Source organism: Telmatherina bonti (assembly GCF_933228915.1).
Source record: "Telmatherina bonti genome assembly, chromosome: 13".
In the NCBI taxonomy this organism is placed as follows: domain Eukaryota; kingdom Metazoa; phylum Chordata; class Actinopteri; order Atheriniformes; family Telmatherinidae; genus Telmatherina; species Telmatherina bonti.
Window position 1 is genome coordinate 33,378,143 of NC_136611.1, and position 15,975 is coordinate 33,394,117.

Below are 15,975 nucleotides of genomic sequence, written 5' to 3' on the forward strand. Positions count from 1 at the left end.
GTGCTTCATATATTTTTCACCCATGACATGTTTCATCTTTACACTATGTGTGAGTTTGCCTCAGTTTGTCCAATAAATGCAAACTTATTTCTTCATAAAAAGAGAGAAAAGTCTTTTTTTTTTTTCCTCTTCTTTCTTCAAACGTCATGATCTGCAGCCGTGGTGCAGAAGCTTCTCATAACTCCGTCTCCATGGAGGATGCTGCATCGTTACTCTGCAGATCAGTCTGAAGTTCGCTCGCAGCGACGTCATCGTACGTCTCCTCTGCTTTCTGAACAAACACATGAGATAATAACAAATAAGTTAACTTACGATAAAGAGTTGGGATGCAGTGAAAATGTGAATAAGAACAGAACACAATGGTTTCTAGTTTCATCCCAACCGAACATAAGCAGCATGTCGGATGCTGAAGCTGAGACGTTTTGCTCTGAGTAAAATTAAAACGGGCAAGAAAAAGTAACTGGAACAAATTGTAAGAGCATTTTATAAGTAGTTGGGTTAACTTGCAGCGGGTCAGTGACATGAGTCGGCAGAATCTCTAAGACAGGGTGGGCGACTCCGGTCCTCGAGCGCCGCAGTCCTGCAAGTGTTGGGAGTTTTCCTGCTGCAACACAGCTGACTCACATCAGATCTAATTAGCAGACTGCTACAGAGCTTGACATCCCACTGCACTAGTCTGCTAGTTACCTACTGATCTGCAGCAGCTCAACTCCTGACGTGTAGGACTGCGGCCCTCGAGGACAGGAGCTCACCACTCCTCTAAGACATTAAGTCTACCAATCTGAGACAAACTGCATCTGAAAATCAAGGAACAATTTCAGAAAAATGTTTCTCAAAATAAAATTGTAAAGATTTTGAGGTTCCCACTATCTTCAGTCTACACTGTCATAAAAAACTGAGAATCAGGAGGAATCTCTGTAAGCAGGGGACAAGGCTGAAAGTTAAAATGTGATGCTCATGGTTGCCATTTCTGTTTAAACCCCTGTGTTTAAACAGATATGAAGATCTATTGGAAATCTCCACATGGGCTCAGGAAGACGTCCAGAAACACAGTTCACTGTGAAATCTACAAATGCAGGTGAAAGCTCCATCATATGAGAACAGGATCCAGAACCACCGCCGTCTGCTCTGGACCAGAGCTCATTTAAAATGGTCTGAGGCAAAGTGGAAACCTGTTCTGTGGACAGATGGATCATAATCATAATAAATCCTTTTTAGAAACCATGGACTAAAGAGGAGAGGGAGCATCCAGCTTGTTATCAGCCTGCATCTCTGATGGGATGGGGTTGCATTAGTGCCGATTGCGTAACCAGCTTCCACATCTGGGAAGCTCCATCAATGCTGAAACATCTGCTCCCATCCAGACAACGTCTCTTTCAGGGAAGACCTTCCACCATGCTGGACCACATCCTGATGGTGGAACAGGAGAACTGGTCTGCTGCAGTCCAGTTCCACCAGTACAAAACATCTGGAGCATCATGGAAGCAGCTGGAATCCTGCATCAGGACCAGAACGAGACGTTCCTCTCCTAAAACTCCAGCAGCTGCTCGCCTCACTTCCCAGATGTTTCCAGATGTTAGAAGAAGAGGAGATGCCTGTGCAGCTGCTTACTTATGGTTTCTACTCAGGAGGTCTGTTGTGCTTTCTTTTAAACTTTAGATACTTGATTCTCAAACTATTTAAAGATGTTCTTCTGTAGAGAAGAGGTGACAGCTGCTGTGTCTTGTTTTCTACTTTTTGTTCAGTTTTTTTTCTTCTTTGCTTTCTCTTTCTCTCCATCATTTGTCTATTTTCCACCATCTCTTTCCCTCATCCTTTCTCTGTATTATCTCTTTTTCCAGTCCGGTCCAGCAGTTATAAGCTGAAACAACAGACTTATGAAATAAATAATAAAATAAAGAAGACAGAACCAAGCGGAGCGTCATGGAAGCGTAAATGTGTTCAGCACAACACGGCAGCCTGACCATCATTCTGCTGTCAGGATGCTGGACAGGACAAGAACAAAAAAAAAAAAAAAAAAAAAAAGAGGAGAGGAGATGCTACATGATGGCAAATATCACCTGGAACAACTTTTTACAGATGTGCTACTTCCATCAGGTTCCAAATGAGCTCAAATTTTCCACAAAATGTCTCAGTTTCAGCGTCGGATATCACAAATCATTGCACTCTATTTTCATTTGCCTTTTACACAGAATCCCAACTTTTTGGAATACGATCAAAAAAGCAAAGCATGACAGAATTTTGCTGAGAATAAACATTTCTCATGTAGCGAGAAAGAAAAATGTCTTACCTCAATGCAAAATGTTCTTTTTTCTGTGGAAACACAATAAAAATGTTTTAGTTCAGTCCTGGTGATGGAAATGAATCTTACAACATTTCTGAAATGACTGGAAGGTTTTCTGACATGTGAAAGTGAAAAGTACTGATCTGAATTCTACAGTGAGTTACAAAACAATGTAATGTTGTATATTATATCAATAACATGAGCTAGAAGATTTTATGGTCTTCAGACTGAATGGAGACAGACAAGGGTGCCAGGATTAGGTATAAAAAGAGGCTCCATCAAAGTTTTAAAAGTCTTTGTGTTTTTAAGTATGTGATGTCGAGCAACGCTGCTAATTTAGTCCTTGGTAAAAGAAATGTAATCTAAGATTGGAAAGAACTTTGGTCTTTTAACACCCATGGAGCAAAACAAAGGTGAAAGATTTAGGAAATCTCAGACAACAGACCTCTGAGCCTTCAGGCAGCACTGCGGGGGAAATGAACGTGTCATTGTGATGTAATCACATGGACTTCTGCGAATCTTAAAAACTATTTTGACTAAATACAATCTGCTGCTGCATCCAGTGTAACCTCACATTGTTACACAAAGAAGAAGCCAAATATCAGCCCAGCATGAACTTCAGTGACTCCTCTGGGCACCAGTTCACCTGCCATTGTGGGATAAAAGGATAAAAGAAAAAGATCCAGGTTTTAATGGGAACAAGCTGCAAAATTCAGCCTCTGTTGCCATGGGGATGCATCTATATTGATAAAATGGATGACTTTTCTGTCAAATAGAAGTTTAAATCAAGTAACAAATTACAGATTAAAACTTTGATTGCATTTGAAAAAACTTTAAACTGTTCTGGAAATGTGGGGTTTAGTTTTTTTTTCTCATGTGAAGCAACTTCTTGGTCTTCACAGCATAAAAAACATCAAAATAACATCAGTTACAGGAGACATTCGATGGGACTAGGCCTTCATTTCTCATCATCATCCAGACAAACGCATCAAGAGATGAACATTTTAAGCCTTTGAATCATCATATCCACTCCACTGGACACCTATTTAAAGACTGTTTTCTTGTATATTCATAAGTGAGGATGGTATATTTGCAATTTTGCTCCTTTAGTGGACAAAAGGAGAGTCCCCGTACACACTGCTACTCACTGTAGAATAAACTAATATAGTATAAAATTTTCCTGTGGTGTACAGTCACGGCAGAAATAAATAAATAGAATTATTCCATTTTAATCATTATTTTATGTATTTTTCACACTTTTATAATTATTATCTTTAATATAATCATTCAGATGATAATTTCCTCCAGCCTGTAATACATATTGATTTTGTGCTTTTCACAGTTAAATAAAAATTACTCAACAGCGCCTCCTCCTGGCCAGGTAGAGAAGCTGCACAACTCCCCCTGCGCTGTACGGTCAAAGCCGTAGGCACAGTCCTGCTCTGCCTTTTCTTCTCATATCCTCCTAACGACGTGTTTGTGCATGCACAGTCCGTTCACCCATATATAATCATATGCCGCACTATGCCAATGGTCTGCGGATGTTCACAGAGAATTAGTGAATTGATGCTTCGCTCACAAAGTATCTTGACGTTCTCACCAGAGGGATGATCCTGTTAGAGAGGCTTAAACAATTTTCAACTTTCTTTGAAGGAAAAACGTCGACATATGTGATTGGTTTGGATGAAATAAAGTTAAATAGTCGTTGGGCTGCTACTGAATAACTTAGCTAGCTTTGCAGGTTTTTTAATGGTCTCTTATGATCTTAATTGTGTTAGACAGAGGTGGATCCAGCAGCCAAGGAAGTTCTGCACAATGAATGATTAGAGTCAGGTGTGTTGGAGTAGGGATACATGGAAAACCTGCAGGATTGTGACCCTCAAGGACTGGAGCTGGACACCACTGTGTTAGACTAAGTAGGTACTTACCTGCCTATACATTTAAATGCTGGTTTGTGTGTCTGGTGCAATTTGCGACTGTCTGCCATAGGGATGGGGGAAAAGATTTTCCCATAATAAAAATCAGATTTTTTGTTTTATGATTTTTATATAGATTTTTTTTGGCTTTAAAAAAAAAACGCCTTTTTTTTCCATTTTCAAATGTTTACATGTTTTTATGCCAGATGGAAAAGAAGTTACAGCTTTTGACCAGCAGGGGGCGACATGTTTCTCTTCTACTGTCTTGCAACATGACGTTAACGTAAACAGAAAATGGAGAATTGTCTTCTGTTTACAAACTGCAAAAATGCAGAGATAAATCCTCAATCTTCACAGTTTAGGTCAAACGCGTGGACACATTTCAGATCCATTGAAAGGAAAAGGACATGTGGAAAGTTGTCTGTAAACTCTGTAATGAACATGTCGCATACTGCAATAACACGACTAACGTTACTGCCTATCTATCAAGATCCCATCCTGAGGTAAATGCAGAGCTAACAGCCAACAGACACTCAAACCAGCACTTTAATGTGCAGTTCAAGCTTTTGCAACAAGAGTAAAAGTTCAAAAAGCTGATTTAGACATATTACAGCTGAAAAAATCTTAAAAACGGACTCTGAGTGGATTTCTTTATTTGGGGAAATCTGGCTTGTGGTAAAGTCTGTAAACTTGGTCATCATGCAACTTTTTCACATGGTCTGCTGTTTAAATAGCAACTAAAAATCAGCCATACTTATTAATCTTAATTTCAATCAAATCGGCATCCAAACAATCTTTAAAAATCGAATTGTGAGAAAATCGTATCGTCCCAGATCTAGTCTGCTTACTGAACCCTGGAGCTCACGGCACACCTCATGATTTACGTCAGTGATAAACTGGCCAAGAAACTAGTACTCGTAGTCTTTTACAATATACAATATATTATTTTACAAATATTTCTACAGAAAAGACCAAATAAATAAACTAAATAAAAAGTCAAAAAATATAAAAAGAAAAGCACATCTATTTATGTCTTTAGAAGAAAAAATTGCATATGAAAAAATGTGGCATTGTTTTTTAATAATTCATTCATCAGAGGGCTAAGTTGCCTCAAATCATTAAAAAAAAACAAAACCTGTCTTTAACTCCCTATCATGAAGAACAGCTTGATCTGATTGTGATAAAAAATTGTCATGTAAAAATTTTAATCATAAGGGAAATCCCTGTTCAAGGTGGTAGGAAGCTGCAGGAGTTCCCAAAGCTGAATTATTATGAATGTCTGACGTCTAGAGGCTGCTCTCAGGTAATGGCCGCCATTTATAATGATGATAAATGTTATAAATAAATTATCATTTATTTAAAAATCCAGAGAAAAAAAGACAATTAACATCACAAATGCAGATGTTGCATTTTGATGGACCAGCTGTGAGTGAAAGGAGTTTCTCTAAAATTACCTTTACACTGAAGACATTCAAGGTAAAAGCTGTGTTCATATTAACCCAGTTACCCATAATCAACTGAAACACAAAAAAAACTAAAAGAATCTTTGGATTCTTCCTGTTATATGATGGTCATGACCCTGAACTTCATACTTTCAGTTTTTACGTCCTGTGTAGAGCAGCATGACCCATATTTCACGCCTGATTGTCTAAAAGGAAGCATTGAAGTGAGGTGGTAAATAAAAACAACTTACTTGACCAACACACGTAGGTGAAAAGGGTCACTAGGGGCACCAGACCGAGCAGAATCCAGCGAGCTAAATTCCAGATGATCTCCCCAAACGCTGTGGGACAAGCAAAGACACTGATGTTGGATTTTAATAAAGCACCACTGCTCTGCTGACTGGAAGCAGTAGTCTATATACACATATATACAATATAGAAATGGGTTTTGGATTTGCCATGGCAGCAGAAAACCACAGCGGGCAGCTGAGAACAGGAATCAGGGTTCACACAGACTCACCAGAACTGGACAATAGTTCTTTTGTTTTTTGTTTCTTTTTTCATTATTAATCCCAAATGGGAAAAAGTTTGCATTTTACACATATCTATTATCAAGAGAGCAGTGGGCTGGCATGTTTGACCCAGTAAGCAGTTTGGTGTTTGTTCAGGGACCCAGACTGGTCAAAAATGTGGAAAAACATTGTTGGTCTCCCTTTCAGCTCCACATTCACATGGTACGATCTGAATCTGCTGGAAACATCATGAAAACATAGATCCATCCTGACCATGTCCATCCCTTTCTGAGCACAGTGTAGCATCTTCTGATGGAAACTTCCAGCAGGATGATGCACCATGTCACAAAGCTCACATCATCTCCACCATGACGATGAGTTCACTGTCCTCCAACGGCCTCCACAGTCACCAGATCTCAGTCCAACGGAGCAGCTTCGGGATGCGGCTTGGGAAGATTTCATTCTCCTCTTGTATCTGATTGAATAATACTCTAAAGGAAACTTAGGAACCTGACAAATTCTGGCTCAAGAGTCGATGGATCAGTGAGTCGATGTCCCGCTCACTCTTAGCGTATAGCTTGATGTCATCCATGTACCGAAGGTGGCTGATGGTGGCCCCATTCCATTCCAGTCTTGTTAATTAGTTGGCTGAGGGAGTTCAGGCCCATACAGAACAGCAGCAGGGATAGGGCATCTCTTTGATATATGCCACATTTGATGGAGCCTTGTGCAATTGGCTTGAAATTGGCCTCCAAGGTGGTCTGCCACAGCCTCATTGAGTTTGCAACAAAGGTCCTTATGCTGCCATTGATCTTGTACAGCTTCAGACATTCCAGGATCTATGTGTGGCATTGAGTCATAGGCTTTCCAGTAGTCAATCCAGGCGGTGCACAGGTTTGTCTGTTTGGTTTTGCAGTATTGGGCGACTGTTCTGTCAACCAGCAGCTGGTGTTTGGCTCCTCCGGCTCCTCTGCCAATGCCTTTCTCTGTCTCCGCCATGTATTGATCCATGTGCCCACTTTCCTTAGCCGCTATGATGCCTGACAGGAGCTTCCATGTCATGGAGAGGCAGGTTACTGGCTGGTAGTTGGATGGCACTGATCCCTTGAGGGGGTTCTTGAGTGGGTCTTTCGGTATCAGGACTGTTCGTCCCTTGGTCAGCCATTCAGGGTGAGTCCCATCCCTCAGGAGTTGGTTAATTTGTGCTGCCAGGCATTCATAGAGTGAAGTCAGTCTCTTTAGCCAGTAGGCATGGATCATATCAGGGCCAGATGCTGACCAGTTCTTCATACCTAAGATTCACCGTGAGCCACCGTGATGGCAACTGGACCTTGTTCAGAGAGGGTGCTGCCACTGTACTCCCAATGGCTTACCCTGCCACTGGGAGTACACTTTTGCTGGGTTAGTTGAGGACAGCCAGCTTATTCTTCCAAAAATTATATATATATATATATATATATATATATATATATATATATATATATATATATATATATATATATATATATATATATATACAACAAAAATACTTAAACATGCTTCCAGCACATATTTATCTCATCAATGATCACTTTGATATTTCCTTTGACTCACAGCTGTAGAAGTAGCCTTCCGCTAATTTGATGATGGTGTAATTTCTGCTCAGCACACCACACCAGTACACCCCTCCTTGGTGAGGCTCCATCACCTCCACTGTAAAGGACTGGGAGTCCTGGGTCACCCTAAGTCTGCCTCCATCCAGCATGTGAGCGTCCTGGCTGAAGGTGAAGCCGGTGCAGCACTCGGCAGACGTCTTCTGGCACCAAACCCTCTGCAGGCCCTTGTGTTTCAGCTCATGAGGACATGACAACCTCTGCCACAACACTGCTTCACACACACCTGCACACAGTCACCAACAGGAGATATTACAGTCAGGACAGTTTAGAGACAATATGTCTACATTTTAAATAAAAGAAAAAGACAAAAGCCCCAGTTTGCTTGTCTGATATCATGTTAAAGGTCTTTGCTTTAACATTTACATTAGTCCCACTGCTAACCTGCAGAAACAGTTTAAAAGCACACTGCTGATCTCATCTTATATCCTCTGATCTGAAATAAAGTTTTCTTTCACAGCAACATGAGCACACTTACCTACAGCTGAAAGTAATGTGAAGATTAGAAAATCCATATTCTGGTTACGGTCCATAACCAAGAAATGTGAAGAGGAAGAGAAGTTTATAAAAGTAGCGAAACTTCAGGAAATGTCCCACCCCCTTACCACAACACCTCACAACCACACACACACACACACACGCACTGATGTTATCCCTCTTCTCGCAATATTGCCTGATCCAGTAAAGGCTTGTACAACTCCTCTGCCTTATTGAAATGGACTTTATTGATCTCTCTTTCTTTATTTATTCAAGAATTAACATCTATATTGCAAATACAAGAAATAAGTATCCAAAATAAGTCATGTCAGCTCTCATGCATTTTTACTTTCTACAGTTTTTTTTTTGTTTGTTTGTTTGTTTGTTTTTTGCTTTGCTTAATTTGCAGAGGTGTATAAAGTAGAAGTAGAAGTACAAATAAAGTAGAAGTCCTGCCATGTTTTTTTTTTGGATCTACATGTACATTTAGAACAGTTGTTTTCACTAACAGGCTCATCTACCTGCAGCGGAGCTGAGCTGATTAATTTCACCTGGTTTAGTGGTTGGTAAGAGCAGCTGGACAGGACTTCTACTTTCTGCTTCTACTTTATACACCTCTGTGATTTGTCCAGAATATTATAAACAGCAATATTGTTGCTCAGCTGTAACTTTCCATCTTCCCTTCTTTTCTTTTTTCTCCTTTTTCTGGTTTAATGTGCATGCATACAAGTACTCTGTGTGAGAATTACTGACATCTAGTGGTAAACATAGGCATAGAAATTACATCTCTATCTATCTATCTATCTATCTATCTATCTATCTATCTATCTATCTATCTATCTATCTATCTACATATCTATCTATCTATCTATCTATCTATCTATCTGTCTGTCTGTCTGTCTGTCTATCTGTCTGTCTGTCTGTCTATCTATCTATCTTTCCACTGTCTGTCTATCCTAGTCCCACTTTCCTTTCCACTTCATTTTAGTAACTTTATCTTTTTTTTATTTTTTTTATTTTTTTTCACTTTCTTTTAGATATTGGTTTTAGTGCCTCCTGGATCCCGCTGTAATGCTTTTAATGTTTTATGTGAAGCACGTTGATATTGTCTTGAACATGAAATGTGCTGTTCAAATAAACTTGCCTTTTCTCTCTGTCTGTCTATGTGTTATTTATTCAACTTTCTTACTTGTCTACCCTGTTTATTTCTTTATTTTTTCCACCTTATTTTATAACATATATTAGCTACATGAAGCCATTTCAAAAGCTATAAAGTTAACCTTTACAGACTGAGCTTGAGATAATATCAAACAGAAAATGGCTCCAGTAGAGTAGAATGTAAAGTAGAATAGTAATAACAACAAGAAAAAGAAACAGAAAAAGAAAAAACATAAAGTGCAAAAATATAAACCAAGAGGTCTTGTAAAAAACAATACAAAGCTAATTATAAATGGCTAGCTTAGATTTGACCATTTTTAAGCTTTATGGAACATTAACTTATTCATAAACCTGGCAAGGAGTGGCTTAAAGTTTTTGCCTAATAATTTTAGAGAATTATATAAGAGTTATTTCTTTTACTTCATTTATTTGTTTTTTTTTATTTTTATTCTGGTATGCTATTATAGGTGCAATGTTTTGTCTGTAAAACTGAGCCCATGACAGAAGGACTGTTTAATGCCACATAATATAATGCATCTTTCACCATGTTTATTGATACTTGAGAAATTGCTTTAATTATTATACAAAAAATTTCTGATACATCACAAAATTTGGTGGAGAATGCGTCATAATTAAGTATAACTCTCTCTCTCCATCAAATGTAAGACTGATTTCCTTATATAAATATATATTTCCTTTTTCTTTATAAAAGTCACACATTGTGTATGTAATCCATCTGCTTTTGTTACTTGTATAATTTAAGGTAACTCTACATGTAAGTGTACATTATTAGGCATACAAGCTTTGCTTCTGCCTGTTTTGTTTTTGTTTTACTTGATTGTTTTTTGGAAATGGACAAACTGATTGTGACTGATACAAACAAAACAAAATAAACTAACTGACTAATTAATAATTAAACGGCTTTATTAGATTAATTAATTAAAAAACACACCTGTGGTTCCAGATTAATGAGTTATGGGATTTTAATTGTGTTTATAGATTATTTTCCTGCTGAAATTAACTTTATAATATATAAATTTTTTTCATTGAATTTCCTTTTGAATTGAATTTCCCTTTGGGGATTAATAAAAGTATTTTTCATTTAATTTTTATTCAGTGAATGGCTGCGTGTCATGTGGTCACGTGGTTCCTTGTTCAGTATCGAGCTCTCTTATTGGCGGTTTCACTAGCCAATGAGGAAAGACCTTGTATGCTAGCTTCTCTGTGCCCATGTGAGCTCCTGCGTGTTAACTAGCAGCAAAATGGTAAGTTAAAAATCATGGTATTATTTTTTTTTTTAACGTCAAGTGTTTCAGCATTTTGATATGAAAGTTTTCATTTGAAAACTACAAAGTTTTCACCAGGAATTTGTCTACCGACTTCTTTTCCTGCTTGTGAGCTAAAACACCTCTGACTAACCAATTTACTAATGTTTTATATCAATGTTTAAACTCATAAAGACATATTTAAACTGTGGTTAACATGTAGTGTTTTAGAAAAGTGTCTAGTTTTCTGAGTTGGATTCATGTTTGCAGGTCAGAACAAAGATGGGGGAGTAATGAAATGAAGCCTGGTGTTTACTGTACATCTCCTGTCTTTATCACTGGGATGATCAATGATTTGATCAACCATGAAAGCTCTAATGCAGAATGTCAGGATCACTTTGCCAAAGATTTCAGAACAGTTGTTTATGATGGACAAATTCATTCAGTTCTGTAAAATAAAGGCCTATCTGTGTGGATTCAGACTCTTAAAGATAAAAACCTTGGTAGCCGTCACCTGTGTGACAACTACTTGTGAATTTACATGATTAGAGATTTTTTAAAAAAAAACTATTTAAATAAAACCATTCATGCTAAAATTACATATGGACTTTGTTATTCACAAGGAAAGCAGTGATGTGAGGTGTTAATATTTTCATTTCTTTTACGATTAAAGACATTGTTTGTGATGTTGTAGCTTCGTCGAGAGGTGAGACTCAGACGGGAGTACCTGTACAGGAAGGCACAAGAGGACAGGCTCAGAACAATAGAGGAAAAGAAACAAAAGCTGAAGGGTGCACTCGAGGGTGAGATGATAACAGACCGACACTGTAAATGGTCCTAAAAATCCTGCTCTAACACACTCTGATGTTCATGGCTGCAGAAAATCGTCTCCTACCAACTGAGGTGCGCAAAGATGCCCTGCAGCTGCAGAAACTACTGGAGTATGATGATGAAGGGGCAGAAGGTAAGTGATGGCTACTCCCCCTGTCAACAGTGTCTTGTTATGATTTATCTCTCGCAGCTGAATCTTTCCACTCGTCTAGGTGTCAGCTCTCACGTGGATGATGAGTACAAGTGGGCTGGAGTGGAAGATCCTAAAGTTATGGTCACTACGTCCAGAGACCCGAGCTCCAGACTCAAAATGTTTGCCAAGGTGTGTCCGGTTAGGGGTTCAGGGTAGAGGAGGAGAGAAAATGATGTAAGCAAGCTGTGTGATGGTTCTCACATCACCTGCGGCTCGTTGTTTTGTTGTCACTGAATGCAGTTGTGAATCTTGAGCTGCTGGCAGCTCTTCCTTCTCCTCATCCACATTTTAAAGTCCTGAGATAAAAGTCTTGTGGTTTGACATGTATGGTAACTGATGAATGTGAACAAGTTGTTGCTTATTGTCACAATTTTGCAACTAATTAATTCTGGTCTTTTTTTTCATTTTATTTCTTCTAATCTAATTTTCTTTAATTAATTTTTGTTCATGTTTTTTTATTGCTTGTTTTTTTTTTTTAAGTATCAGTATATACTGGTAGTTAATCCAATTTGGCATTTTTTTAAAGATGGAGGCTACAATAAAACCAAGTGTTTATTGTCAATTTATTTTGTGTCTAATTCTCAATGATTCATGCCAGTCTTTTTTCTGTGTTTTTTATTTACATTGTTGTAAATAAATTCAGGCAGCAAGGGGTTAAATATTTCCTATATTTTTTTTAGTTTTATGTGCCCAAACTAAAAAGTATCTAATTAAACTTTTCAGTGACATTTCTCCAAAACTAATGCTGCATTTAGTGACACGCTGTGGATTATAGGGACTGTTGTCAGTGTTAAACCTCCTAATAAATAAGAGCTGCTTGAAGAAATAAGTGTTGAATATTAGACAAATAAATGTGATTTTTCTTAAAGGAAAAAAAGAGAGTAATATCACATAGTTCTTTTTATGAAATGAAAGCAGGAATTAAAAACATTTTATTGAAAGGCTTCAGAGATATTTGAAGAAGAGTGAATTGTATTGTACATGAAAGGTGCAATACTTTGCCTCTAGATTATTTATTACTGCAAGAAATACAAACTGGAAATGTTGAAAATGCAGCAGAGAGTGATGCGATGCATGAACACATCGTCTTCCAGGAGGTGAAGCTGATGTTTCCTGGAGCTCAGCGCATGAACAGAGGGAACCATGAGATCGCTGCGCTGGTGCGAGCCTGTAAAGCCAACAACGTAACGGACCTCGTCATTCTGCATGAAACCAGAGGACAGCCGGGTATGCTGGCTTACACACATTTTATATGTTCATATTTACCTTGTTAGGTGTTTGTAGGCTTGACTGAGCAGACCTTTAACATATAATTCATATGATAACGGGTTTATTTTCACCATCTAGCCTCGAAGACTGCTCCTGTGAGCCGCTGTAACCTGCGGTGCTGAAAGATCTGACTGGTTTTTCTCTATCGTGTGTGTTTTCAGACGGGCTGGTGGTGTGCCACTTGCCGTTTGGACCCACGGCTTACTTCACGCTTTACAATGTGGTAATGAGGCACGACGTTCCGGACATAGGCACCATGTCTGAGGCCTACCCTCACCTCATTTTTCACAACTTCTCCTCACGGCTCGGCAAGAGGGTGAGCCGTGCGCTGCTCATATTCTCTTTCACCTCTTGTTTAAACGTACAGCTGATTAATTCTGCTCACACAGGTGTCGAATATCCTCAAGTATCTTTTTCCAGTGCCGAAGGAAGACAGTAGGCGTGTCATCACATTTGCCAACCAAGAGGACTTCATCTCTTTCAGGTTGGTGTCAGGATGTCCGGCTCTGGTCCTCCAGGGCCTCAAACCTGCAGGTTTTCCATGTAGCCCTGCTCCAACACACCTGACTCAAACTAATCAGTCATTGTACAGAACTTCATTGGCTGTTGGATCCATTTATTATTACAGTATTTATTTATTTACAGTATTTATTTATTATGGCTGTGACGATATCCTTTTGTCCCGATTCGATTCCGATTTTTTTGGGTGCCGATTCGATTTAAATTGCGATTTTCACAATTCTTCGATACTGCTGATTTTTGTAGATTAAAAACAAAATAAATGAATTAAACCTTTTCATTTTTCTTGATTTCAATGAGGGAAAAAACAACAGTCACCAGACCATCATTCTGCTGCCAAGAAGACAAGTAAAAAGATCAATATAAAGGACAAAATTTTTTTATAATGGATTATTTTTATTTATTTTAAAAAATTGATTTTTTTTTAACAAATAAATTGATTTTAAAATTGTAAAGCAAAAAATCCAGATTTTTTTTTTTTTTTTAAATTTGATTTTCCCACCCCTATTATTTATACGGTATTTATTTACAGTATTATTAGTGTTTATTCCATTTATTATTATCGACTACTTTGGGGATTAATAAAGTATTTTTCATTTCATTTAATGGAAGTCAGGTGTGTTGGAGCAGGGATACATGGAAAACCTACAAGACCGTGTCCCTTGAGGACCGACTTTGGGCACCCCTGGCTTGGTGCAAAAGTACATTTGTAGTGTAATTTGTAGTATAAAGTTATTTTTGTTGCAAATAAATACTCACTTCAGTCTTTTCTTCTTTTGAAAAGACACCACACCTACAAGAAAACGGACCACAAGAACATCGAGTTGACAGAAGTAGGACCCAGGTTTGAAATGAAATGTAAGTATGGATGTTTCTATTTATCTTTGTTTTCCAGCCAAACTGATCCTAACAATCAGGCACACTTCCAGTTCAGTGATTCATTTAAAAAAAAAACAGTACTTTTCATCTTTAGCTTCTTGATCCAGATTGTCCCGTAAAGAGACGATACACAGAAACACTTTGCTCCAACACTCAGCTTCTGAATCTGTTTTTAAACACCTCAAACCCTTTTAAATTATAATAGGTTTGTATTTTATTCAGTGTGTCTCAGATTGACTGGAAAAGTTTTCCTCTGAGTTTTATACATCACCTGCAGAACAGTGTAAACAAATAGATAGCTGACTTTCTTTTTATAGCTATGCTTCTTATGGACTTGATAGATCTGTCTCTGCTCTTGTTTAAAAAAATAAAATCTGGATTATTAAACCTTTAATGACCATGACTGGGATGAAAGGGGCGTTTTACGTCGCCAGCGACAGATTGAGAGTTTAAAAGTTAATGTTTCAACGCAACAAGTCCAATGTTGAACAATCACAGAATTATAGAATAAATGTCATGCTTTATTTTACACAGAATCCTTAACGCTCTGTAGCATCACAGTTGTTTGAACTATTTGCAATTTTCTACCGTTAATGGGACTTCCTTCAATAAAAACACCTAAGAACTTAATTTATCTGTTAACTTTAATAATATCTATATCCAATTAATAAATCTTAATATATCTAATTAGATTGCATCTCATTATTAAATCCGGTGAAATATGTTTTATGAAAATTTAGTGATAAATTATTTACATTAAAGCTTCAAGTTGTTTTTTTCCTGTTATTTCCTCGTTCACAAATACTTTATCAGGGATCCTCATTCCTGCAGGTTTTAGAAAGTTTCCTGCTGCGAGACACAACTCGGACTTGTGCAGAGCTTGACAGTTTGGTTAGAAAATGCCACTAAAACTCATTTTGTTGCATTTTCCATGTGTTACAGTTCTGTTCTGTGTCTCTTCCACTTGTTGATGCGTAACAACTTTCAATGTGCTTTTCTTCTGTTTAGTGTACATGATCAAACTCGGCACCTTGGAGAATGAGAGCACTGCAGATGTTGAATGGCGTCACCATGCATACACTCACACAGCAAAGAAAAGGAGGTTCCTCAGCGTTCAATAGGAAGAAGATGAAGCATAACAAATCAATCGTTTGTGTTGTACTGTGGAGTTTATTCAATGTTTGAAGGATCTGACAAACATTTGAAGATTTATGATCGCAAGTTATGTACATTTTTCCAATGAGTGGAGAATTTAACTCCATGTTGAGTGACAGAAATCAATATTCTGTTGTATATATCCGTTTTGTAATAAACTCGTTTCTTTAATTGTGTTGGGGACCGTTGTTTAGCTAATAGTGCAACAATAAAAGATAATTTTTTTTTTTTTTTTTTTTTTTAATAAATAAAAGCTGTTATTTATATAACATGCTGTTGTTGGTATGTAATTGTTTCCATAAGCTACAGTTGTGCTAATATTTATTCATACACTTTCATTAAAGCAGGAAAAAAACAGCTGCCTGTAAAATAAGCTAAAATTGACTAAAACAATAAATAGAAATTTTATGAAAATCATTACAT

General features: G+C 37.7%; 1 protein-coding gene across 1 annotated transcript; it reads left to right on the forward strand.

The window, feature by feature from the left end:
- Positions 1–10,646: 10,646 nt before the first annotated feature.
- On the forward strand, positions 10,647–15,750 carry imp4 (IMP U3 small nucleolar ribonucleoprotein 4). The gene is made up of 9 exons (XM_079251124.1): positions 10,647–10,706; positions 11,401–11,509; positions 11,587–11,670; positions 11,750–11,859; positions 12,825–12,957; positions 13,161–13,315; positions 13,389–13,483; positions 14,303–14,376; positions 15,406–15,750. The coding sequence occupies exons 1-9, from the start codon at positions 10,704–10,706 to the stop codon at positions 15,516–15,518; spliced, it is 876 nt and encodes a 291-aa protein (XP_079107250.1). The 5' UTR covers positions 10,647–10,703; the 3' UTR covers positions 15,519–15,750.
- Positions 15,751–15,975: the final 225 nt, after the last annotated feature.